The sequence below is a fragment of the Sander lucioperca genome, chromosome 20 (assembly GCF_008315115.2).
Source record: "Sander lucioperca isolate FBNREF2018 chromosome 20, SLUC_FBN_1.2, whole genome shotgun sequence".
Taxonomy (NCBI): domain Eukaryota; kingdom Metazoa; phylum Chordata; class Actinopteri; order Perciformes; family Percidae; genus Sander; species Sander lucioperca.
This window is the reverse complement of record NC_050192.1, coordinates 11,401,770-11,429,373: the sequence shown is the minus strand read 5'-3', so window position 1 is coordinate 11,429,373 and position 27,604 is coordinate 11,401,770. Positions and strand designations below refer to the sequence as shown.

The 27,604-nt window shown below is 41.6% G+C and overlaps 2 protein-coding genes across 3 annotated transcripts in view; one reads left to right on the top strand and one right to left on the bottom strand.

Annotated features, from left to right (window-relative positions):
- The window catches only part of wnt5b (wingless-type MMTV integration site family, member 5b), an 82,728-nt gene that overhangs the window by 28,467 nt on the left and 26,657 nt on the right, over positions 1 to 27,604 (bottom strand). Inside the window, exon 2 of one of the 2 annotated variants that reach the window (XM_031313439.2) lies at positions 10,209 to 10,301. The exons of the other annotated variant lie outside the window; for it this stretch is intronic. The gene's annotated coding sequence lies outside the window, so the exon portion shown is untranslated. The remainder of the gene's footprint in view (positions 1 to 10,208; positions 10,302 to 27,604) is intronic. 2 annotated transcript variants of the gene reach the window in all.
- fbxl14b (F-box and leucine-rich repeat protein 14b) lies at positions 1,419 to 4,129 on the top strand. The gene has a single exon (XM_031313437.2). The coding sequence runs from the start codon at positions 2,055 to 2,057 to the stop codon at positions 3,255 to 3,257; it is 1,203 nt and encodes a 400-aa protein (XP_031169297.1). The 5' UTR covers positions 1,419 to 2,054; the 3' UTR covers positions 3,258 to 4,129.

The following is a 27,604-nucleotide window of genomic DNA, read 5'->3' as shown; positions in this document are numbered from 1 at the left end:
GTGTAACTCAGACTCATAATGGCTTCAAATAAACTTTGAGATTTATTTTTGTACAAAACAAGGACTTGTTTGCTGTCTGCTGTCAGTTGTGCAAGCTGCTTCTTTCCATGTAAAATGGCCTGTTTCTGCAGCTCCTCTCCTCTCCCTCTCCGTTATCCTCACCTGATCACTGTTGCCTCTCTCCTCCTATCGGTCTCTCTCTGCCTCTATTTCTCATCAGCTCTTCCTCTCTCTCTCTCTCTTTCTCAACCACTCTGCCACACTCCACTGGCTTCAGCAAACGGCTCCCCTGTCATATTATCTCACACACACACACACACACACACACACACACACACACACACACACACACACACACACACACACACACAGCCTACAAACAGTGATAGTGTTGCAAGCATATAGAAAATATACTGTTTATACATGCAAACACCAGACATATTCTCCTGTCTGTACACACACACACACACACACACACACACACACACACACACACACACACACACACACGCACACAGACCAGGCGTTGGGGTTGAGAGAGGCCCACTGCAGGGGATGAAAGTTACAACTTGGTAGAGAGTGAAAAAGATACACTGCCCCTACTATCTTTGCTGCTGTGTTTGATCATGTTCATGCTTTTATACTTTAGATAAGTAATTTAGAAATTGATACAGTGAGACAGCTTCAAATTGATTATTTTGGTGCTTTATGTCTGAGAGACACATGAAAGAAGGGTGTCTTTTATGGATCATTTCCACCAACACAGTCATTTAAAGACAACCCATCCTTTCATAATAGCCAGCATTATCAATATTATTATATGAGCTGTTTTGTTTTATTGCATGTGTTCAGCTAGACAGTTACTCCTCTCAATATTTGACTGATGAAATGTAAATAATTTTTTGTTTTGTGATGCAATAAAGAAGAGGAGAGTGGATTGAGAGAGGCTGTTTACAAGAGACAAAGAACACTGTATTCTGATCTGTGGCCGTTCCGGAGACTACAAATAAAAACTACAATAACAACAACAAAATCGCGATAAAAAATACTCCTTCATGTTGTAAGCGGAGTGAAAAAGGGCTTCTCCAGTTGGCTTTCCTGTGTGGTCCGCTCAAAGGGTTAAAGCCCAAAGTGAACTGAATTGTAAGAAGTTGGTTTCCAAGGGAAACTGTTCGCACCGTTCCAGCTGAGGCGGGACAAACCAACTGCCTGACACGGAAGGGGTAGGGGTGGTCCGATAAAAGTTCGAATTGATGTCGCACCACATCGCTTATTAAATATTGTCACACGTCCCTCTCTGTATATGCATCAGCATATGATGCTTATAGCAACGTTGTTTGTTATTTAATCTGTTTTTAACACATTCATTAATACCATTACTTGCCTACACCCCTCCCGTACAACTAGAGTGCTGGGTTCCCTGCCAAGTCGGTTTGAAAAGAGCAGACAAAGGCTTTGAGCCCAGGACGCCCCTCTCTCTCTCTCACTCTGCCTACAAAGCCAACCTAGCTCTATCTTTTCTGCTTTTCTACCATGGAAATGTTTTTTAATAGGCTGCGTTAAGAGTGTTGGTTTTATTTTTTACTTTCTTTTTCTGAAATGTACGACCGTCTGGATCCCCGCTCGGCCGAGAGAGGAAGGCTTTTCGTAGGTATAATACAAGGAAGCGTCGTCTGAGAGAGGGAGAGAGGGGGAAGGATTGACGCTTTTTCCTCCTCTCCTCCTCCTTCCTTTCGCCCCCTCTCCTCTTTTTGGCGGAGAGAGGAGTTGAGGCAGGAATAAACGCTTTTTTTGTTTTCCCCTTTTTTTATGCATTTGAATCCTACTGCGCAACGAGACCGGATCACGTGGGGTTGGAGAGAGTTGGATCGATTTTGCACAGTTCAATGTGAGAAAAAGAGAGAGAAACAAACAACTCCCATTTCTTTTTTACTTCTGTGGATAACTGGGACTGTTGATACTTTTGCATAATTGCAAAAGAAGGGGAGTGGGTTCTTTTTTCAGCCTTGGAGGTGTGGAGTATTAATTCTTATATGCCTGGGGTTTGAAAAACAATGGAGACGCACATTTCGTGCCTCTTCCCGGAAATTTTGGCCATGATTTTCAGCTATCTGGACGTGAGGGACAAAGGCAGGGTAGCCCAAGTGTGTATCGCTTGGAGGGACGCATCCTACCACAAGTCAGTGTGGAGGGGGGTGGAGGCCAAGCTGCACCTCCGCCGGGCCAATCCCTCCCTGTTCCCCAGCCTCCAGGCCAGGGGCATCCGAAGGGTCCAGATCCTGTCCCTGCGTCGCAGCTTGAGCTATGTGATCCAGGGAATGCCTAACATCGAGTCCCTCAATCTGTCCGGCTGCTACAACCTCACGGATAACGGCCTGGGTCATGCATTTGTGCAGGAGATCCCATCACTGAGGGTTCTGAACCTGAGTCTGTGCAAGCAGATCACAGACTCCAGTCTAGGCAGAATAGCTCAGTATCTCAAGAACCTGGAGGTGCTGGAGCTTGGTGGCTGCAGCAACATCACCAACACTGGGCTTCTGTTGATAGCCTGGGGCCTCCACAGGCTCAAGAGCCTCAATCTGAGGTCCTGCCGGCATGTCTCAGACGTGGGGATTGGACATTTGGCAGGCATGACCCGCAGCGCAGCGGAGGGCTGTTTGAACCTGGAGTACCTGACTCTCCAGGACTGCCAAAAACTGACGGATCTGTCACTCAAACACATTTCCAAGGGGCTGACCAAGCTCCGGGTACTGAACCTGAGCTTCTGCGGGGGGATCTCAGATGCAGGAATGATCCACCTCTCCCACATGGCCTCCCTGTGGAGCCTCAACCTACGCTCCTGTGACAACATCAGCGACACAGGGACCATGCACCTCGCCATGGGCACCCTAAGGCTCTCCGGGCTTGACGTGTCCTTCTGTGACAAGATAGGGGATCAGACCCTGGCATACATTGCCCAGGGGCTGTACCAGCTCAAGTCTCTGTCCTTGTGCTCGTGTCACATCTCTGACGATGGGATAAACCGGATGGTGAGGCAGATGCACGAGCTGAGGACCCTGAACATTGGACAGTGTGTGCGCATCACGGACAAAGGGCTGGAGCTCATAGCTGACCACCTGACCCAGCTGGCGGGCATCGACCTGTATGGATGTACCAAGATCACCAAGAGGGGACTGGAGAGGATCACACAGCTCCCCTGCCTTAAAGTGTTGAACCTGGGACTCTGGCAGATGACAGAGAGTGAGAAAGTGAGGTGATTGGAAATGTTTAGTTTTTTTGTTCTTTTTGTTTCTGGATGGGGACAGAGGGGGGCATGAAGAGCAGGAGGAGGGGGGGGGGGGCAGTTGGGCGGGTACATTTCTTTTCTTATTAAAAAAGAGAAAACCTCCCTTTCCCCCCCCTGTGTGGTTGTGTAAGGTGTGCTTCTCCCATGTGAGCAGACTTTTATGTTCAAGTGTTTTTATTTTTCTCTCTGTTGGCCTTGCAGGATTTCAATTAGTGTTTGATATGACTAAATATTCTGCCTGGTAAGAACAAATTAAAACTTACTTTTGCTATGAGCTCATGAAAATCCTTGTTAACAATTGTTTTGATCTTGTATTGAGTTTAAATCTGACATCAGACTGGAATAACCTGCAATGCAAAGCTTGTGTCACACATTTAAAAAAAAAAAAAAACTCGTGCCCATCCAAAGTTGCATCTACCTTTTCATTTTAAGCAAAGTGAGGTTTAAAACTTTTTTTTTTTTGTACACCGAGTCTGGATTTGAGACATTTACGACTAATCTCCACTACAGCCATCACGCCTAAAAACATTTGGCTACCTCGTATGTGGTTGTTTTCAAAGGGTGTATACTGTTAAAAAAACAAAAAAACAGAAGGAAAGCGAGAAAGAGAGACTGGGAGAAAATGTGCCTAAAGGGACTGTGTCTGCCCCCTCCCCCCCATCCCTCCCTCCCTCCTCCGTGAGCAGAGCTGGAGAAAGGAGACCAGGACACAATCTAACTACCTTTGTTAATTTACCCCCATAAACAGCAACAATTTCCCAGAGAGAAAGCGAGAGAGACCGAGGGAAAGCGAGCTGTAAAATCTTTTCAGATTTCAATGACGCTTTATGCAACAACAGAAAAACCCCGCTTGTGCGCAAGAGCTTTTTTATGGTTTGTTTTCCTCATTTTTAGGGATAAAGTCCAACTTGTACGCCCTTTAGAGACGTGTTGTGTTCAAGCTTTGGCCAATATAACAGACAAGATCATCTGCTTACCCTTAGAAGAAATACCTATAGTCATCCTATAATAATACGGTAGCGGTTTAGGAATATTGTAGTGCTACAATGAAAGATAAAAAATATGATCAGGCCATTATCAAACACAATATATGTCCATGTAAGTTTGTTATAGGTATATTCAGCATTTTTCTAAGGGATGCTGGTGGAAATAAATGTCAGTGGATGTTCAGAGCGTCGTACTTCAAATTGAAGTGATTTCTATTATCTTATACCCTTTATTGATCAATACAAATCAGGGTTTGTCTCATGGCTTTATTTTCCCACATTAATGCCAACACAGGTCACATTCATATTCATGTTGCTCTCACCGGTGAGAGAGAGGGAGGGTGGGAGAGAGTAGGGATATCTTTTTTTTTTTTTTCTCCCATCTCTCCATGAATAAAAATACCCTGAATCCATTTTGAGACATGCTTAGAATAAGGAGCAATCGATTATTTTTCTTTCTCTCACTCCGTGTCGGGTTACAGGCGGAATGCGTCTCTTTCTCTCTCCATCTCTCTCTCTTTTTCTTTCACACACACACATTAACACACACATGCACACGGAGGCCTGTGTGCGCGCATTTTAATGTAATGCAATGACCTGCTAGAAAAATTAATATACGGATGTGCGTCCTGCTGAAAAAGCTGTGTGTTTGAAAAATAAAAAAAGATGTACTGTATATTATGTGTTTGTAAAGAAGAAGAAAAATGCAGAATCCCAAAATTAAATTGTTTTATATTCTTACGGTTAAAACAATTAAAGATATTTATATAATGAACGAAAAGAGCGGTGTGGACTACTTTTGTGTAGGTGTAGTACTTCATTGTTGTCATGCTGTCTGTTTTTTTTCATTAAGAATGTGAAGAATCTTACGTTTCCACATGGTAATTTGACATAGTTTATTCCCACAAGACATTTAGTACTGTCATGGTTTTGTCCTCAAATGAAGTTGTCCACCAGGCACATTTAATAAAATAAGGGCTTTACTTTTAATGCATTTCTCCTAATAACCACCCACACATTGAGTATTGTCCCTGATCAGTCCAGCCTTGTTTCTCAAAGGGGCTGAAAAAAAGGGAAAAATCTGTTGTGTTGTTTTATTATTTACGAGGAGATTCAAAATGGATGCTTGCCGTCTTGATTTGGCTGCAGTGCCTGTGTAATTAATTATCAAGAGGGCGTTTATTATAGGAAGCTGTTCTACCCTGCTGACTTTTTTTAATCATGAAGGTGATTCAGCTCAACTAGTAGGGCAGTTTCACATTTAAGTCTCAAATGTTTCAAAGTGCAAGGTAGGTCAGAGCTGTGTTTGGTGGATTTCATGGTTTAAATGGAAGGTTTTGGGTATTAGTGTTGATTATTTTTGCAGTCCTTTATTTCACATGTGGCAGAGTTGTGTCTGTGCGGCTGCTGTGTGTGTGGAGTAATGAGATCTAAAGTTGGTTAGAGCAGATTTCCCTCTCTGCTTTCCATCAGGACGTGTCCTGTGTGTGAAGTGACAACGCACGCACGCACGCACGCACGCACACACACACGCACACACACACACACACACACACACACACACACACACACACACACACACACACACACACACGGTTGCCAGACCAGTCAGTAGCCATTGTCTGTCTTTAGAAGTTAGGAAGGCAGGTTTTGGTGGGGGATTTTTTTTTTCTTCTTTTCCTCTCTTTCTCCTCCTCTTGTTCAGTCACGCATACCAGATCCTAGACCAGGCAGGGGACCCCCACGCAACCCCACCCACTGCTCCTTGCTCCCCCACTACACACACACACTTTTTAGCATCCCCCCCCCACACACACACACACTTTTTAGCATTCCACACCATCATTCAAAGCATTTAAGCATTCTCCCTCCCCTGACTCTCTGTCCATGGGGATTTGGGGATAAAGGCCAGCAGAGGGATTGTTGACCACAGGGACAGAGAGACGGAAAGAAAGAGGACACAGAAGAGATAGAGACAGAGAGAGAATGTCAGTGTTTGCTGTTTCTTAAGTTTGCTTTAGCTGGCCTTTGGTCTTGTGCAATAACACTGCAATGAGTGCACACTGAGATGTGAAAGATTTGTCTGTGAGATTTTGTGCCTCTTTATCCTAGAAACCTCTTAAAATCAGTTTGGAAACCATAAACAATATGTATAGCCTACATAACAGTTGAAATATGATTGCTTATGTATTTTAATTATACAGTACTATTGTTATACATTTTGTGTCTTACAATGACAACTGACAACCGACAAACGTGGTTAATCTGTATGTGAGTTGGTTTGGTTGAATGCTGCGGCAAGGCAACAAAGAGAAATAGAAGTGAACTCAAAAGGAAAGAGGTGTGACATTGTAACAAATTGGACATGGAATACTGATACATGAATAGAGAGGTTGGAGGCGCACAACGTAGCTGATTGTTTTTTTATCATTTGACATTTGGGTCTGCAGACCTTCCCCAACAGATACAGGAGACTTACCGTGACAAGGTCCCATCACGTGTTTCTACAGAAAGGTCTGCAGGCTGAAATGTAGATGACAAAGATACAATCAGCTGCATTCAAATGATAATGTGATACTTTATTAATCCCCATAGGGAAAATCTCTTTTTGTCTGCCACCCTCCACAGAGAGGTCAGAGGTCAGGCTCAGCTCCAGAACCCCACTGCTGGAGCTACTGGGGATTTGGTGTCCTGCTCAGGGACACATGGCTTGGTGGAGGGTTGTCATGTTTTTACGTTAGGTCACCTTGCCTCGCTGTCCTCCCTTGCTTTTCGTTTGTAAGTCCTTGGAGGCCACCTGTGAAGCACCAATTCTAAAATACTGAAACTCTTTTTCGATGAAACAATTCTCCCAGAACTGTTTGTGAGGGGAATGCAAACTCGTCCCTTATTGTATAAGTTGCAGTCTTAATTTGCATTTTGAATAGAGAGAGCTGAGTGTGAATTAAGCTGTAGAGTTTCACTGTTGCTGGGTGTTCAGCATTATGTGGTTACAGAGCATGATATATCACTCTATTGTATACAGTGCAAGTTAACTTTGCATTGTATGAAAATAACTGTGGACTAAGTACTGAACACAGGTGCTACCCATATTTCTATTTCACAAAAGATCATTCGCTAGAAAATATTACTGCAGATAACCCAAAGCTAATTTGTGTTTGAAAAAGCCACTTTGAGCATGCTAGCACAGAGCATTTTGTAATTTTACACTTCCATACTTACTCCTCTTTAGCACAGTTCTGCTTCCCTTTTGTAACAGTTCAACAGTTTTGAATAAAGAAACTGTTCAGGAATTTGGGACAATGGGTTTGCTTTCTTGACATGAGTTAGATGAGAAGATTGATACCAATTTCACATACATGAGTGGTATCAATCTTCTTGTCTAACTCTCAGCAAGACAGCCAATAAGAATGTTTTCCAAAATGTCAAACTATTCCTTTAAGACATACTGTCCTTGGCCTGTCCAGGTGATTGTGTTACAGCTATAGTGTGTTTACAGTCAGTTGTGGAGATGATCAAATGTGTAAAAATACTGACCAACAAATTTAACAGAATGTTCTGACATGCTTGGTCCACATGGATCATGAACATAAATCAATAACTTGAGGATGAGACTGAAAGCTGTGTGGATGAATTCCCCAACAGATTGAGCAAGGCACTTACACTGCCAGGTTCAGGGGGTTTATTCTTCCTGTGTAACTCAAAGGTTTCACTGTAGCACCCATGCACAAACGTGTGCACACATGGCACTGTAAGGCAGCTGGGATCAAAGCGCTCACCAAATGGCTTTATGTTAAGAATATATCTCGCTCTCAGAGCGATGCTCTCTTCAAACCCACATATCCTGCCTGTCTGCATGATTGACAGCCTTCAAACAAGTTAATTCAAAAGTTTACAGGCACCCAAATTAGACAAAGACCCACATTTCTGCCCCATATAGGTCACTAACGTGTAACAAAACCGTTTCATGCTATAAATGCTGCTTTTGCATTCGAACTTTGGTGTGTGAGTGAGTGTGCGTTGTAAAAGTTGAACTGTGACTCGTCACATTGTGCTCTGAACCACATTTCCTGTCAGGCTGACAGGAACAGCAGTGTGTGTGTGTGTGTGTGTGTGTGTGTGTGTGTGTGTGTGTGTGTGTGTGTGTGTGTGTGTGTGTGTGTGTGTTTTACTGCTATCATTAAAGGAATCATTCACCATTAAAAGAGGAACTGGGGTTTTTCACAACAAAGCAGCAGGGGTATTAGCAGCAGAGTGTTAGTGCCCTCCCCCACATGTCTCTGCCTTTGGCTGCAACTCCTTGTCTGCTGCGTGGTCTGTCTGTCTTTCTTTCTGGCCTGTTTTAGCTCTCTGCCTGTCTGTTGATCGGCTTTCATCCCTCTCTTTTCCTTCTCAACTTATTTCTTCCTAATTTTAAAGCTTTTCCTTTCTGTCTTGTCATCTCCACCTGTCTACTTCACACTCTAATTGTCCCACTTTCTCTCTTTTTCTCTGTACAGGACAGTACTTGACTTATTCTTCTTCACACCTCTAAAGTCCCTTTCACACATGCACTGCAACACTGAACTTACCTAGACGTTACCCGGAGGAGCTGTATGTGAGAACACAAATGTCCGACTGGTCAGTTGGACCAATAAACTGACTTTACTCTGCCAGCTCCCTAGTACAAACTCTGTGTAATGTTCGATTGAGCCCGTATGTGAATAGAGCAGGTCATTGTCCTGAGAATTCACAGCAAGCGAGTGGGTGTGTTGATGATGGTTCTACCATGCAGCTGGCGTGAAACTGGAAAAATATAAACATCCTAAGGAAGAATGAGGTTAATTTACATGATGTAAAATCTCTAACTGGAGACACCACGAGATTCGGGGATGGACGCCAAAATTGTCAGATGAATTCAAGGAACGGCAAGAGAATTGTTTTTTATGACCAAATTACGAACTGGCTACGTGACGGCGGTGTAATCTGCTTCATGCCTCCTGCACACTCTAGCCAGACGCCACCCCTCACCTAAACCAAGTGGAGTATTTCCAGAAGGTAAGAACGCGTCACGGACAATCTCCTGTTGTGTGCTACATGTATGAAAAGGCAACCCAATGACCAATGTCCAAAGAATCAGGTCTGGACGTTTTCAGTTCACATATGAGAAAACGGCTTAACTTGTTTGTTTTTTTTCATGCCCATGGTCTCCTCTCCTTTCTCTCTCTCCTCTTTCCTCTTATCCCCCTCTCACTATTTCCATGTATCCCCTTCCCCACCCCTCCTTCCTCCTCTCTGTGGCACCTGGTGTTGAGGTGTCGCTGAGGTACAGTAGATGGTTCTTTGAAGTCCCAGGGGCCCTCGGGGGCTGTGTGTGTGTGCGTGTGTGTGTGTGTGTCAGGAAACTTTTTTATCAGCAGCTCCAGTCAAGAACATTTGGTGTGGCTTTTGATTTGGGCGTCTCTAATCTTTAAACGACCTTCCCTGTGCAAGTGTTCATACAGTATTTCCTGATTATGTATAGCAGGGGAATTTAAAACCCTATTACCATTAATGTTTTGCTTTTCTCAACCAATCAAACTGAACAGTCAAAGGGATAGTTCAGTTTTTTTTAAACTAATTTAATTGGGACAAAACTATATATTTTTTTGCTGTACAAAATAAGCTTGATAAAAATCGGTGTGGCCGGTTAGCTCAGTTGATAGAGCGGGTGCACATATGCAGAGGTTTATTCCTTGATGCAGAAGGTCCAGGGTTTGAGTCTGACCTGTGATTATTTTCCTGCATGTCTTCTCCCCTTTCATATCTCATCTTTCCTATCGAATAAAGGCGGAAATGCCCAAAAATAAAAAAATAAAAATTGGTGAGCCATTTGGGATAGGAAGCCACATCAAAACATAGGGTGATGTAAATGTTCTATTGGAGTAGAAACATGTTATAGTCATATTGTAACTTACTGGGTTTACAGCTGGCACAGTCGGAGAAAAGAGGGGGGAGAAGCAAAGGAAAAAGCACTTTTGTCCTGAAGTCTGCTATGGTCAGCACCCAACCTGGAGAGAAAAAGAGGGGGTGGTAAGGCAGAGAAATAAATAAAGGAAACCAGGGAAAGTGGTAAAAAAAGGAGAGAAAGGAAAAAGAATCAAGGGAGAAACAAATAAGGAGAGAGAGAGAGAGAGAGAGAGAGAGAGAGAGAGAGAGAGAGAGAGAGAGAGAGAGAGAGAGAGAGAGAGGAATCTGTGAGTCACTGTTTAACTGTGGGCTGCTAAAAGTCGACTAGCCATGGTAAAATACCTACTGGGCGCACAAACACGCGCGCACGCACACACACACACACACACACACACACACACCAAACTCCAAAATACAGAAATCTGCCTAAAATTCAACAATAGTTGGCACAACCCACGCATAGGCCACACACACACACACACACACACACACACACACACACACACACACACACACACACACACACATTAAAAGTTTATGCAAAAAACATGCTTCTGCCTCTCTCAGACTTCACTGCCCAACAGACCAGCTAATTATTTTTAGTTGGACACCAGGCACACACACACCTCTGCTGCACATTCCTCAGAAACTAATGATCTGCTTTTCTACAAAGGTAAGAATTTAGGCGAAGGTCAGAAATAATTCTTTCCATTTCAGAAAGTTGAATTTTGCAGCAAAGGGGGAACAATGACATCATCCAACCCCTAAGTGATTAATTATTGACGATTTGTCTCTGGACAAGAAGTAACAGGGTGATTACAATTAGTTCTTTCTCTACAAGAACAAGCCTGGCCCAAGATGGTGCTGTGATTAAATTGCAGTATATGCAATATTTTCCTCCTTTAGCAGTGTCTGCGACTATCACCAACATATTATTTTAATACTACCGATAAATCTGATGATTGCTTTGATTTTTTGATTACTTTATTAATAGTTTTCGCCCATTAAATATTAGAAAATAGTGTGACAAGATGAAGCTGCTACAGCTTTGCAGCAGCTCTTTGAGGCAGTACTTGGCACAGTGCACAGTGGTGCTTTAAGCTTAATGCTAACGTCATGCTAACATGCTCACAACGACAATGTTAACATGCTGATGTTTAGCTGGTTATGATAATCATCTTAAATTAGCGTGTTAGCATGCTAACATTTGCTAAATACTTAATTTAAAGAACAGCTGAGGCTGATGAGAATGTCCTTAGTTTTGCAGGTATTTGGTCATAAACCAAAGTATTTTGACTTGATGATGAAGCTATGAAAAGTCACCAAAGTTGACCATAAATGGCTGTATCAAATGTCATGGCATCCATCTAATAGTTGTTATTTATTATAACAATCACTGAGATATTTCAGCCTGGGTCAAATTGGTGGACCGACCATCTCTAGCATGGCTTAAAACAGTGGTTCCCAACCTTTTTTCCTTGGCGCCCCCCCTACTTAAGTCTAAGAAAAGCTGAGCCCCCCCTCCGAAACCGAAGTTGAGGTAACTCTCGAGATAGTCCTACTTTCTTTTTTGATACAGAGGAGTTATCAGAACTTTTACGTTTCTCCGCCATGTTTCATCCATAAAAAATAGTGATGCTGTGGCGGAAGGAAAAACGAGGATGATAGCAGCTAGCAGCTGACCTGATGACAGCAAGGGTCACAGGTTAAGAGATCCCGGAGGTTTGGCCTACTAAATAGCCTGACTACAATTTGAAGCGAGAACAAAAATATATAGTTTTTATTCAGACTTTTGTATACATTATATATTCTAGTGTATTATCATAATTTGTTTAACGTGCAAATATTTTTTTTTTACCTCAACCTCAAACCAGATAAAGACTTGCGCACCCCCTGTGATCTTTGCCGCCCCCCTGAGGGGTCCCCGGACCCCAGGTTGGGAACCACTGGCTTAAAACACCATGGCAAGTTACATGAACCCAAAGTGATGTCTACAATTGTTTGTTTTTGAGGGATCAACAGTCAAAATCCAAAGATATTCAATTTTACAATGGTATGAAACAGAAAAAAATGCAAATTCTTACATTTGAGAAGCTGGAACCAGTAAATGTTAAGCATTTTTACATAGTAAATGACTGATTCATCACTAATCAAAATATAATTGTTTCAGCACTACTTGGTGTATTTTCCAGCCTCTATACAAGAGAACCCATCACTCGTTAGCTCCTCTGGGTGTTCAACTGCTTATTATTTTATCAGGTCATTTACTGCTGTAGGCCTTTTGCTCATTAGGCAACAAATGCAGATAATAATTCATCCTCTATGTCCCATACTAGCATCACAGCTATGTTAGTCCAAGATATTGTATTCTGAATTATAGAGATCCTTTTTCTTCAGTATTCGTGCAATTAGTATGAGCCATCTTGCTCAAATCATCATTGTTGTTACATTTCATACACCTAGCATTAGCCATTCTGTGCAGTTTTGCCTGATCAATGCTGGATCCAGCAGACTGGTTGAGAAAACAACACACTAAGTCTTTAATTTGAAACCATAAGACCCAACTTCATTCACAATCAAACCATGAATGTTGCTGAATCTTTTTTAAAAGACTCAGCAATTACAATGGGAGACTGGGAATTATGCAGCATGAGATGTTGACTTCTGCTCCATATTCCTGCTTCATTTGACAGTATCCAGCGGAGAAAGACAGGAGAGGATGGACAGGAAGAGAAAGAAAGAGAGCGAGAGAGAGAGCGCGAGAGAGAGAGAGAGAGAGAGAGAGAGAGAGAGAGAGAGCGAGAGCGAGAGCGAGAGCGAGAGAGAGGGAGAAAGAGAGTAGGGGATGACATGTGGGTTCTCTTTGGGTTTCTTTGTCTCGATGTGAAACCACGTGAAGCTCTTGACAGAAATGTGACAGATACCTGCAATGTCAAAAACCGGCGGGCTCGCACCCATTCTAATTTGTCAGGTGAGACAGTGTTTTGGTAGCGTGGGAGGTGTGGTGCGCTTGTGTGTGCTTGTCTTACTGTCTGTGCAGGTGTGATTGAAAGTGTACGTGCATAATGCATGTACGTAGGCACTCACTGGTGTCTGTGCCTCTCTGTCGGCTCTCTGCATCTTCCTGTCAGTTCAGCTTGTCATTCAAGCATCAATAAAGAGAAAGTTTTTCCTTCCTCTTTTACTCTGCTTAAAACGTGTCATCCTTTTCTCAAACAGGGAAAATGGGCAGAAAGGGAGACAGAAAACTGCAGCAACAGTCGAGTGGGGTTTTATCGCATGTTGGAACAGAAAGATTTCACCACGTTAACAAGGAGGATATTTTTCAGGGCCTTTTTTTGGGTAGACGTTAGGAGTGTTTGTGGGGAAACATTGAGGAGAAAAAAAATGAGCAGGTGGAAGGAACATGAGATAGATGCCAAAGTTGGATTCCTGACTCAGTGTTGGACTAGCTTCACCCAAAAATCAAACTTCACATTGAAAAGAAATTATTATTTGAATGATGATACAGCATCAATCACTTGAGATAAGTTGTGGGCCACTGGCAAAACAAAGCTGGAATAGCTTGACATTTAGAACTGATTTGTTTTCTTGACGAGAGCTACATTAGAAGATTGATACCACTCTACGCAAAATATGAAGCTACAGCCAGGAGACCGTTAGCTTAGCTTAGCATATAGACTGTAAGAAGGGGATAACAGCTAGCCTGGCTCTTTCCAAGTTGGTTACTCTGTGTGCGTTTTAACAGTCTGGTCATTTGCCTTCACCACAAGCAGACCCATGAAAAAGAGACAATTAATGCTAGCTAATTAGCCTAGCTTGCTAGCTTCTACTTTCTACAAACTTAACAGCATGATGGATCCTCCTAAATGTTTAATGTAGTAAAATGTTAACAAATGTTAAATCCAATAAGGTACATAACCAACGCCATGTGTGCTTGTTGAGAAAGGGTAGAAAATGTCTTGTATCATAGTTTGTAGGCTATAGGCTGCAAGGCTATGACATGCTCCAGTCCCAATGCCAGCTCTCAAATGTCAGGAAACTGCTGACATGGAAACAGCCAACTCAGAGGCTTAAAGCTTAGACACAATATGTTCACAATGCAATAGTTGCAGTATCATCTTAGACAAATAGAAATTTCAGTTTAACTTTAAATTGAAATGTCATTTGATTAGGTTTTTTTTTTTTTTTTTTTTTTTTAAAAGATTATTTTTTGGGGTTTTTCTGCCTTTATTAGATAGGACAGCTCAGACACGAAAGTGAGAGAGGGGGGAGACATGCAGGAAACTGTCACAGGTCGAACTCTAACCCTGGACCTTCTGCGTCGAGGAATAAACCTCTACATATGTGTGCCTGCTCTACCATCTGAGCTAACCGGCCAACAAAAAATTGATCAGGTTTCATGTGGAAATAAAATATGTTTATAATATTTGGGAAATGCTATAAGGACAAAACCACCAAGTATTTGTAATGAGAACTGTATTGCTTCACATATTCTAATTTAGACCAAATGTATGAATAAACTGATATATACCGCTGAATAAAAGGAAGGTCCTAACTTGTTAGCACCTGCACTGAATTTGATTGAGCCGAGAGTCAGGTCACTTTCCGTTCAATCCAATTAACCCAGGAAGTGGACATTTAAACCATAAGAAAATCCCCATCAAAAGGTTATTTAATATTCAATCTATGAAGGCATTATTGAGACAGAGTAGCGCTCTTATCTGCCAGTAAATGAATTACCGTTTCAATTTGCATGTTGAGTGAATTGAACTGAAAGTGCCTCAGACCCAGAGCGTCCACCAGAGCTGTGGTGTGCCTGCTGATAACCAGGCTCCCAATTCAGGATTTGGCAAAAATAGATAGAACACTTGTGCAAAAATAAAGTCAAATTTTTTAATTGGCTTATAGGTGTCTGTAAGAAGTCTATGGCACATGATTGAGGAGACAGCCTCATGTTGTTAAATATTCTTACAGTTTGCATCAATTCCATTTTAATGCTGGATGTTTCAAGTTTTGCAAAAGAATAAAGCAATGAGCTGTAAGGTTTTGAATATTATAAGAAACTGAATACCTTATTGTGTAATTGAATCACTACTAAATATATTATGTTGGAATTTAAATAATGTATAGCATTGGAATATTTTACTTTGAAAACCTTAATTCGTGTATAGTTTGAATTCCACTTTTTCAGAAGGTAATCCCAAATTGAACAATTTCCAAAATTAGATTTTATTTCATGTAATTTTTAATGGTTCATAGCCTCAGATAGCTAATTCAAGGTTGAAGTTCAATTTGAAACTATATTCAAGTTGCTCAATTACATTTTTTTTGCTTTAGATTGTTAGACTTGAATTGACCTGGATATTTCAAAGAGGGGAATTCAAACCATATAAAAATTATTATTACAGCCATTCTTGCTTCCAAACAAGCATTTTGAGCATGCAGCATACATTAAATGCAGCACATGTGCTAAAGGCTGCACTCAGATGTGTGCCAGCAGCTGAACTTTTTTTTTACCATGGAGCGGCACAGACCTCATCTTTCCACTGCTGCTTCAACAGATGTAATTAGACTTAAAAAAAAAAAAAAAAACCTGCATTACCAGGTGTGTTAGCTGCTTCAACGCAGCGTCTCTAATATTGAACTCAGTCCCTCACGCAATCAGACTTTACAATGGACAACAAACAAAATAAACCCAAGTTAGGATACAGAGGGGTGAAACAACGGAAGGACGAAGAAAGAGCAAGAAAATTAGGCAGGGACATATCTGATTGTAGCCTTAAGAGAGTGAAAGAAAAAAGAGTGAGATAATTAATGTGTTTGTGTGAGAAAGAGACTGAGAAAAAAAACCAGAGGAATAGAGGAAAAAAGAGAGGCATAGAGAAAGAGACATGAGGTGGAGTGAGCGAAGATAAAGTGAGAAAGTGAGGATGGAATACAAAGAGGGTCTGTGTGTGTGTGTGTGTGTGTGTGTGTGTGTGTGTGTGTACACACCAGGTGTGTATCTGCCATCCCCAAGGTCCTCCTAGCTGTCTTCTCCCATTGATTAGTTCATATTGATCTGGCCTGGTACACACACACACACACACACACACACACACACACAGCATGGTTGACTTGATTTAGTTGGGCTTTGACACAAGGGACACGATGGTACATTGTTAACACACACCCACGCGCACACACACACACACACACACACACACACACACACACACACACACACACACACACACACACACACACAATACTCCTATCATCATTTCACCTCTTAAAATGACAACCATCTTCTCTCTAACACACACACACACACACACACACACACACACACACACACACGCACACATCCTATTTGCTCATGTGCATTGGCTGTCTAGCAAACAGGCAGGAGAAACAATGAGAATGTATGAGACAGGCTGCCAGTAAAAAACTCAGTGTCTTCGACAAACCTAATCCTTGTCTGTTTCTCTGGAAATTGTTTGATTTTCCACCAACTGCCACATGTAACAGTGTGTGTTTCAAATGTTACAGAGCTCAGTTTAGCTTGAATGAAGCTAACGCTAAATTTAACTCTGCTGTAATCAATATCTTTATAGCAATGGATAACATGGCTACTTGTATGTAAAATGGTTTCTCTTTTGACAAATCTACAGAGAATTATCACCCAACTGCAATTCCACTCAGCTTTATTGAGCTTTAAATGCAGCACTAGCTCCTTGTGGCGCGCAACTTCACTGTTTTGATTCACTCTCACTGCTTTCATGGTGTTGTTTTCTACCACAGCAGCTGTTTTCAGTGATAAATGCCTAAAAAAACAACTTTACACTACGTGCTCAGCACCAAACAGCAGACAGACAAAGTTAGCGACTAGCTAGTTAACACAGCTGAGCATTTAGGAGCTAAAGAGCCGCAGATATTTCCCTCAGGAGTTGGTAAAGACCAAAAACAGAGCTAGAAGGAGAGTGAATATTGGACTTACATTCATTAGTTGGTCAGACACTCGACTCCAAATGAATGCTAATGCTGCTCCCTATCTGCTGGATGTGTAAATAGGCAACTGTTTGCTAACTAGCCATGTTTGCAGCTTAGCCCCCAAGACTTTAAAAGTTATTACATGTTTACAGTTTTTGCCGATTGCTTACACACTAAAAGTGAATGGTTAGACAAAAGCATCAAAACCTTAACCTTTTGTAACCATGCCGTAAACAAAGGCACCCAAAGTACAAACACGTTTTCTGCTTTGCACTTTGTTTACAATTCTGCAACACACTTCTTGCAAAACACACACTGTTTCTTACATTAGAAACTTTGTTCAAGAATGAACGCTCTTGCAATCATTGGGAAAACCCTTCCCTTCAAAATGCAAAACACTATTTGAAATTGGCAACAAACCCACACACATGATCACCTTGTGTGCCGCCATTAATCTTAAAGGAGTTCTCCAACACCATGCCACTCTAGGTTCCTACAATACTGCACACATAATCACATTTCTGGATGCACTACATAATGTTGTACAGGACGGACGACAGCAGCCCAGGTTTGTTGTCACCTGGGATAATGTTAGTTTCCACTGTGCTGCTCTGGTCCGGGACTGGTTCACCAGCCACAATACTGTAATTTCACAGTTGTATACTTGGCCTCTTACTCCCTATTTCTCAATTCTTTTCAGCTTGGCGTTGGAAAGTGTACGACGACCAATCACATGCCCGCATTCGTCTTCTGCAAGCAATGGAAGAGGCATGCTGAGACATTTTGTTGCAAAAATGCCATTTTGAAAAAGGATTGTTACATTTTGGTTGCAGTTTCATATTGACATAGAAGTGAGATATTTATCTCCAAGTGTTGTGTCTTTTTTGGCTTGTGTGAATAGGTTTGATCTTAAATCGCAATGTATTTTGCAATTGTCAATTCAATTTGCACTTATGTCATTCAATTTGAATATACATTTTGCAATTGACGATTCAATTCAATTGGCAAATTGAATTGCCATTTGAACAGAAGACCAAAACACCATTGCAATATGAAATGCAATTTACATTTTTTTGTCAAAATAATTTAAACCGAATTGAGGATTGCATTGCCAGTTTGCATATGGAATTGTCAATTGCAAAATGCATATTTAAATTGAATGACATAATTGCTAATTTAATTGACAATTGCAAAATACATTGCCATTTGAATGAAGAGACCAAAACACCATGGCAATGTGAATTGCAATTGATTGAGCTTTCATTTAAATTTTCAGTCGAAATAATTCAAACTGAATTGAGTTTTGCATTGCCAGTTTGTATATGGAATTGTCAATTGCAAAATGCAAAAAAAATAATTGAATGACATAATTGCTAATTTAATTGACAACTGCCAAATACATTGCCATTTGAATAAAGAGGCCAAAAAACATCCATACAGCAGCAGTAGCCTAAAGGCAGCAGCCAAAAAGTAGCAGGTTTGTGACTAGAGGGTCAATGGTGCAAATCTCCAGACTGGTGATGTGAATGAGTCTCCCCTTCTTCACATAAAAAAAAACAACATACAGCCTAAAGTCAAGGTGCCCTTAAGCAAGACACCTCACCTCCAACTGCTCCTGAGCTGCTCAGTGGCAGCTGCAGAAGACTGTTTGTTCAGGGCAGCTCCCAGTGTGACTGCGTGGAGCTGTGTGAAGGTGAAGCAGGGCGAGGCTGATAAACAGTATGTATGCTTGTTGTGTCTTTACAATGATGAGAGGGAGAGCACATAATGTGAAAAACACCTTTAAAATAATCTGGACACATCTGTCTGCTCATCAATAACCCTCTAATGAGGAGGTTTGACTTGTCGGGACCAGCATTATGCATGATGGGACCTAGTGGCAGGCGCCCTGACACATATCAATATGTACACACCGCACACAGATACAGTCTCACATCTTTTTTTATTTTATTTGTCCTTTATCCAGGCTCTGTGCTAGACTTCCTTTTTCCTTCTTTGTCTCTGAATCAGAAGAAACGTCACTTTCTGCCTCTGCCTTTTGTGCGCACACACACACACACACACACACACACACACACACACACACACACACACACACACACACACAGCCTTCTGCTGCTGTGATGGCTCCGAGCTGTCAAAACATCCTTGCTTTCTCTCCCTCTCTCTCACAAAGCAGCCTGACTGAGCTTGTCTATGCAGGTTCACAGAGACTGCTGTCTATCCACCCCTCTTCTCTCTTTCTTTCTTTCTTTCCTCCTCCTACATTTGTGTATCTCAGCATCTTGATTTTGCTCTATCTTTCTCTTGTGTCTTGCTGTCTTTTACCTACACAAGAATCTACATAATAAAAAGTCTAGTGTATTAGGGTTATCATTCAAGATGTGTGAACTAAATACATAATGTATAGCTGTTTATAATAGCTCATACTGGCTCTTAACCTGTCAAGGTCTCACAGGCCCTGTCCACAGTGAGGCAGACAAATCCAGTAGTGTTTAAGTCTGAAAATGCTGTTTTTGAAAAGTTGTCCATCTACACTGAAACGGCAAAACTGTCCCATCCTGTACTCCACCTGCATTCTGCTTCAATGTAGTTCAACTCACAATTTAGTTGTTCTTGTTGACATATTTAATTGTCTCAAGTATGCCAGTTAACTGGCATTAGTTTAACTGCTAATTTATGCTAATTTATTCACTATACAATAACACAATGCCATACACAGTCCTATATATATATATATATATATATATATATATATATCTTTATTTATCTGTAGTTAGTTGTTTTGCTTACTGTTTGTTTACTTCCTATATTTAACTAAAAGTTTATTGTTATTGTTATTCTTATACTGTATTTTCTATACTGTATTTTTTATACCTCTTTATTTTCTATACAAGTGTTTTTTGTAAGCTGCTGAAATCGGCTGCTGGAAATCTAATTTCCTTGCGGGAGTCATCCCAAAAGGATCAATAAAGAGAAGTCTAAGTCTAAGTCTAAGTTAAGCAAGGCCAACAGAATGTCCTGCAGTCGATCACTATTTTATGCTGGCAAAGTCGCCAGACACCATAAATACAGGTTAAGGACAACACCTGCGCTGTGCGATTGGTTTTACTGGCATCAAAATGAGTGGTCTCTGAGACAGCTGGTTTCTTTAGAGAGAAGACACACCAGCCCGATAATCGGCCGTCGGGCCGTCTGGCGAGGTCTGTGACTCGAGTCTGTTCGGTGTGTCCCGTGCCGTCGGCCGTCCGAGGAGCCGTCGGCATTCATTTGGGCCGACCCGACATGTTCAGTCGGGGACAGGGCAGTCGGGACTCACCCGGAAATGGGGAGCGGATGAGCCTCTCAAAATCTGACAAATCTTTTAAACTGACCTTTGTCGATCTGAAATGAAGACAGAGTCAGCAACTGCATGGCCTATTTCTCGCTTAAAATGTTTTCAGAAACACGTTTCGGTGAACTATTTTAGTACAATATGAGATCGTATTCTGAACAAGCCGCCATGACAGTCTGGCTGTGAATTTCCGGAGAAAAAAGAACCACGTGACGCGTTCGTCCAATCAGCTGCCGGTTTTCATTTTCTGGGAAATAATCAGACTGTTAATGGAAACAATACAGAGCAGCGCTGCCTGCTGGTATGGAGACGTATTACGTTTTGCGCACGCGCAGAGCGTACGCTCAAGTCGGCGTCGCCTCAGTGTGTTCTGAGGCATTTTTTGGACTTCGGGACCCGACTGATCAGTCCGACTGGCTTTTCTGCCGACGGTCAGCCCGTCTGGTTGGTGTGTCAGGGCCCTAAGGGCAAGACAACAACATGACAACATGGGACAATGTCTGAGCAGACATTATTAAGGAAAAGCCTTTCTTGTCCCTACTTTTTAAAAGGTACTTTTCCAAGACTTTGAAAAATGTCAGTGAGGCTGAAAGATGCGTTTTTATGTGAACATTGGTGTCATTACAACCTATTTCCCAGACATCTGTCAAAGCTATGGAGTCTTGTTAAAACATCTCATGCTTATTAAAATGGAATCTCAGCCTTTGAAGGTTGCAATATTCACTTTCCTAAAGATTACCAGAGATCAAAATCATAGAAAACACATACCCGTCCCATCAAATAACATGCCAAGAAAGAAAATCAATTTGTTGCACCCACTATAACCCACATATAACACTAATCTAGTTTCTAAGATATCCATGTCATTTAGCCTACAGCTATTGTAGAGTTTACTGGTGAATTTAAAAAAAGTAATAATTATAGTAACACTTCAGTTTTATTTTTTTAAACATGGCTTTGTGGTAATATACTCTATGTGTCTGTCTTCTCCCTCTCTGCTGGTCTGACACACACACACACACACACACACACACACACACACACACACACACACACACACACACAGAGCTGTGGCCTGCAGGGTGTGCACAGCGGGGAGGAATCAACCGTATGGCAGACATGAGGACGGAGCCAAATCTGGCTCATACACATAGTGTGTGGCCGTGCTGCCCTGTATGTGCACATGTGTGTGCATCGCTGAAGGCAGCCTGCACTTAAATATATATCAGGGGCAGTGGTTGCCTAAAGGTGTGCGGTTTTCACTGGAAGGCTACCAAATGAATGAATGAAAACCACTCTCCAGTCCCTTGCCAGCTACTGTCACCATGCCCTTGAGCAAGGCACTTAAGCTGCTACTGCAGCAGCACAGCATACGAGCCTAAATGTGAATGGAGGTAGCAATTGTAGTACATGTGAAGCAGAGCAATGTTACTGTAAGTAGGAGGACATATTCTCTTAAAGGATAACTTGGGTTCTATGTGTTAAAGTGGCCATATTATGCTCATTTTCAGGTTCATAATTGAAAATTCAAAAAACACCATATTTTTGTTGTACTGCACAATGCTGCAGATCCTCTTTTCACCCTGTGTCAGGTCTCTGTTTTAGCTACAGAGTGAGACCTCTCAACTTCTGTAAGAGCTTTGTTGTCAGTCGCACATGCGCAGTAGCTAGGTAAGGATTACATGAGCTAGCTATCTGTTTCTGCAACTCCGGCCTGTACAAGGCAGGATTAGCAGGATTAGAAGAGACTTCTTCTAAATGAGGGCGCACTTCCAACTTTGTGTGGAATACCTGCAGAACAGGGACATGTAAGTAGTTCTATACAATTTATTTTGTAGATTAGGGTGAATTTGTGTGTGTTGTAGCAGTGTTTTGCCATTGAGGACGAGCTAGCATGCTAGCGCTAGCATGCTAACGGTTAGCCCCCTAGGCCCCTCGTCTCGGCTAGTTATGTAGAAAGCCGTGCAGATTTTGAACAGCTCACCCGGAGACTGAAGGCAGGACACATTCAGAAACCCGTATCTCACTCAAAACAGCATGGATGGTTTTTTTTCAAAGTTTGTATGCATGTGGAAGTACCAGAGACACAAAATAACACCCCAAATCCCAGAAAAAGTGATTTTTTTCATAATATGGGCACTTTAATGAAAACATTTTACTCACTAAAGTAAATGCTGATCTGGGAACAGGGCAAGAAACAAGCGCAGCCAGATGATCAGACAGGTTGTAAAACCAACGGTTTAGCCAGATGTTCTAAACCAGTTTATTTAGAGGTAAAGTTTTGAGTGAGCACAGCTGAAATGGTAGTAGTAATCCCTCATCCCGCACAGGAACAACTACAGTAAGTACAGTGGGTCAAAGTCTGAACCAGGAAGTCAATCTGTAACTGTGATGGATGTTTACGCTGGGTAGTTTAGGTAATACATTTACAATTTGCGTTCTTTCTCTTGGGGGTTTGTTTTAAACATGTATAATGCAAAAATAAGGTCCAAGTTATAATAGTAAAAAACTGAAAATATTCATTAAAATCTGACTTAATTAATGTTGCAAGGTAACAAAGATTTCAGCATTTTTATGTGTGAATGGGTTTATCCATGAAAAAGTGTATTATGGCACGAACTTAATGATTGTGGATTTAATTATGTATTTAAATTTTGTTGGGAAAAAAAAAAGTAGTAAAAGTTGTAGCATTACCCTACATGCAGACATGTAAAGGCTGACTGTGTTATATACACTGTTATGTTGTAGAATGCCATGTATTGTGTCAATGTGAATGTGACAAGCGTATGTGTATGTGTGTAATGTCGAAACATCTCTCATGTCAGTAAGTGCAGGATAAGCGTGTGTTTCTGTATGCGTGTCCATGTCTGTGTCATTGCATGCTGCCTGCATGAAAATATGCATGTCATTTAATTGTATGCGCGTGTGTGTGCATGTTGTGTACTGCGTGTGCTGCCAGCATGTGTGTGAGAGCATCTTGGCTTGTAGTGGTTTTGTGAGTGCATGAAAATCATTTATTCATGTTTCATTGTGTGTGTGTGTGTGTGTGTGTGTGTGTGTGTGTGTGTGTGTGTGTGTGTGTGTGTGTGTGTGAATAAAGAGCCATTTGTGTCTTGCATGCATGCTCTAATGGATACTCTTTGCTTACATGTATAGCTAAAGGTTAGGCTATCATGTCTCTATCTTTGAATGCTGAATTGTCTGTCTATGATCTCCTTACTCATCTCTTTCTAACTTTTTCCTTTTAAACCTCTCCAACCCTCTTCTTCACTCCCAATCCCTTCTTCCTGGCCAAATGTCCTCTCTCTCACTCCCCTAAATATTTTTCTGTCTCTTCATCATTTTCCCTCTCATGAGTTTTCTGTGTAGAGGTTAACCATTCATGCAGCATTTCCCACTCTGTGTAAGTATGTCTGTGTGTGTGGGAGGGTTTTTAAAAATGCATATATTCTATAAGCGGGAGGAGGAAACAGAGCGTGGTGAAAAGAAAAATACAGCCTCTGTGTGTGTTGTGTCAGTCGAGTTGACATCTGATCTTGCTGAGTATGATAAAGAAGAAAGTGCTGAAAGTACTCTCTGTGTGGGGGGATCCTGTGTGTGTGTGTGTGTGTGTGTGTGTGTGTGTGTGTGTGTGTGTGTGTTTTGTGGCCTGTATGTGTCCTCGTTTCTGTGTGGGTGGTAATAGGAGGGAGTAAGGGAACAGGGTGTGTGTGAGTGCACTTAGTTTAAGTGTCAAAATAGCTTTGTGTGTGTGTGTGTGTGTGTGTGTGTGTGTGTGTGACAAGGAATGAAGGAGGGGGAAACTAGGAAAAAGATTTGAGTGATGCGGGAAGAAAAAGAAAAGATGGAAAGAAGTCTGAACAGAAAGAGACTTTGAAGCCAATGCCTGTTTTTCTTCTTCTCTTTCTTTATTATTCCAATTTATGTTTCAGTATTCTCCACTACGGCATAAATGGTATATGCATATGTTATGAATGAATATTAAATCAAAACTCTTTTCTGCTGCCCTCCCTTTTCTCTCTGTTTGTCAGAAATCTGTCTCTCCAGAGCTTTTCTGATAAGTAGACCAGTTTGATCAACCTCACACACAGTCTCACACACAGTCTCAAACACACACACACACACACAGGCTTCTCCAGACGTACATCTGCAACCAGCCAAAGTCTTTTACCTCTTTCTTCATTCTAGCTGTCCTTGTGTGTATTTTATGTTTCATGCTTTGTGTCCTTGGTGTAAGGCTCCATCAATAGGGAAGTGTCTCCCTGAAGGAAATCTATCAATATTTCATTCCATAACTGCTGAAAATGCAAGATCGACAAGCGAGAAAGAGGCAAAGGGAGAGGAGCTCGACTGTACCAGAGTCGTAACAACTGAATACAGATCCAAAAGCAGTCTGGAGACAGAGCAGGTGTAGCAAAACTAACATTACTTTGTCAAAGGGCAAGTTTACAGTTGTAAGATTCAGAGGGGTGAGGCAGGTAAGAGTCAGAAAGTGGGCAGAGAGTCAATCAGAGAAGGTAAAGGCAGGTACAACAGAGCTAAGGCACGAACACCAAGGCAACAAAGCAATGGCCCGTTTCCACCACAGAAACTTGTTCAAGGGTGCAAGAACCTTTTTTAGGAAACTCAGAAACTTTACCTTCAATTTTATTGCCAAGACCTAGTTCCCAAAAAAAAAAAAAAAAAGACTAGGGAAGGAAATTTCTTGTGAAATATTGTATAATGTTTTGCACCTGATAAAGTGATGGTCTGATTGTTTAACAGTACGTGAAACTCCCTCCTTCCACTTTTTTTCTGATATTGGAACCAGGGGTGGCTGCTTTTTGACAACTTTTGTAACTCTGTAAAACAACAAACAATCCCTCAAGCATGCCCACTTCATGCAGTGATTCACCATTGTGTGGAGGTGAGAAAGCAGGATTTGAACTTTAAGACTGACAAAAAATGTGTGCTGTTGTCACCAAGCCAGATATAACAGGAATGGATACCTACAGCGTAGATTTAGATTTTTAGTACAGCGTCAGACCAATATCTACGTCATAGCCTACAGTGTAGATTCTGAGCTTATGCATGTAGCAGTAGCTACAGCTCCTTAACGCATGTATTTATACGGGGGCTGATGGGGGAATGAGGAGCAGCTGTGACTGGGTCAGGTGATGGGCTGATATGGGGAACACTCAGGAGACAACTGAGATGTTAGTGTGCAGGATAACAGGAATTAAACAGCAGTGTTAGAGAATGAGGAAGAAGAGGAGGATGAACCAGCTGTCTGTCTTTCCTACACAAGTAAATTGTTGGGATATGATTATTAATTATTCAGATGATAAAGGTCAGTTGTGCTTGGCTGAGTAACACAGGAAGCCATTGTTAAATGTGATTTATGTAAGTATTCTTCACTTCCTTCTCCATACCCTGAGCTAAAAAAAGATTTAAAAAACAAAAAGACAAAAGGACACCAAAGACACAGAGAACAGGGAGCCAGAGAGGTGAAAGTTAATGTTAATACATCTACTGAACATCCCGTAGTCTGTGTTACTATGGCGCTGACACAGGACTTCAATTAAAGCTCAGACTGACCACACACACGCATGCACGCGTGCGCATGCGCATGCGCATGCGCGCGCACACACACACACACACACACACACACACACACACACACACACGGCCATTGTGCAGACAGGCCTATTGATTTTTGTGGTAACACTGTCCCGTTACCACATACAGTGCGAGTCTACCTCTGTAACCCCCCCTCCCTCGCCCACCTCCTCTCTTCCCCTCCCTCACATGTGTAAATGTGACACTTGACACTACTCACCTCCCCCTCACCTCTCTGCCACCTCCCCTCTTTTTCTTACCATCTCTCATTACGATCTCTACTCTGCTTTCTCCTGCTGCTTATGTCATCTTCCTTCTTCTCTTCCTCAGATGCTCAGTCAGCTCCATCTCCCTTCACTCTACCTCTTTCTCCCGCCTTTTCCTCACCCTTCCTTCCCTCCATCCCTGCACCCTTTTCCTTTTTTCAACAGGCACATGACAAAAAAAAACCTCACATATTAAAACACACAACATACATATGCAGATAAAACAGGACAAATAAGAGAATGTCTCACCAATCCCCCCAGAGAGCGAGGAAGAAGAAGAAAGAGAGAGATTTCCTGCTGTGTTCAGAACAGAAGCTTTGGCAATACTGCTCCACACTCATGCCAAAACATGAACAGGAAAGAACAAAAAAGAGAGGAAAAGACGAAAATACAGATATGAAGAGATACAAAGAGAGAGAAAAACTCAAAAAGGCTAAAAACATTTACAGGCTCCAATAATCTTAGATAGAAGATTGATTACAACCCTGATGTTATGCATCAGTTAATTGGTATTTCAACTGTGAAAGTATGGCCATACAGTACATAGTTTGCATGCTGTATGTTTCAGTACATGTAACCATGCTTAGAGAAAAAGCCTGAAATTGGTGATTACATGTTTTCAAGCCAACTAGTTTATCTTTAAGCAGTATGATTTGAATACAAGCTCAATTAACTGCAGTAAATTACATTTGTATACTCAGGAATGTAGTGGGAAATAAAAAGGCAGGTGAACTGTAAGCTTTAGTCAGTGATTATTATAAGACATGAGATCTAGAGATGTACCGATTGACCGGCTGGTGACCGGAATTGGCCGATTTTTACGTAATCGGCCATGACCGGCGACTGGCCGGTCAGTCTGACATATGCCGATTTTATGCCGGTCAAAGGCTACCATACACAATGCATAGGAATTATATATAGGCTAGCAACTACCACTCGCAGTGTTAAGTGCGTTTTTAGTTGGATATTGGATGTGAAAAGAAGGAAATGGTTCTTCCATAACATTGCACTTTAGATGTGTGTGAATTTCCCACACCAGGAGTAATTTATATAGTTATTTTTTATAGCGATCGATTATCTGTTCAAAAAATGTTCTATGTTCTATGCAAAATGTAAAATGTTCTATTAAAGAAAATAAAATAAATATTTGTGTGTGCTGTAAAGTGGTTAGAAAAAATGTTGTGAAAATTGTAATCGGTGCATCTCTAATGAGATCCTTCAACCACTGCTG

Bases quoted from the DNA above. Each gene is read 5' to 3' on its own strand.
- fbxl14b (XM_031313437.2), top strand. From the start codon at position 2,055: ATGGAGACGCACATTTCGTGCCTCTTCCCGGAAATTTTGGCCATGATT.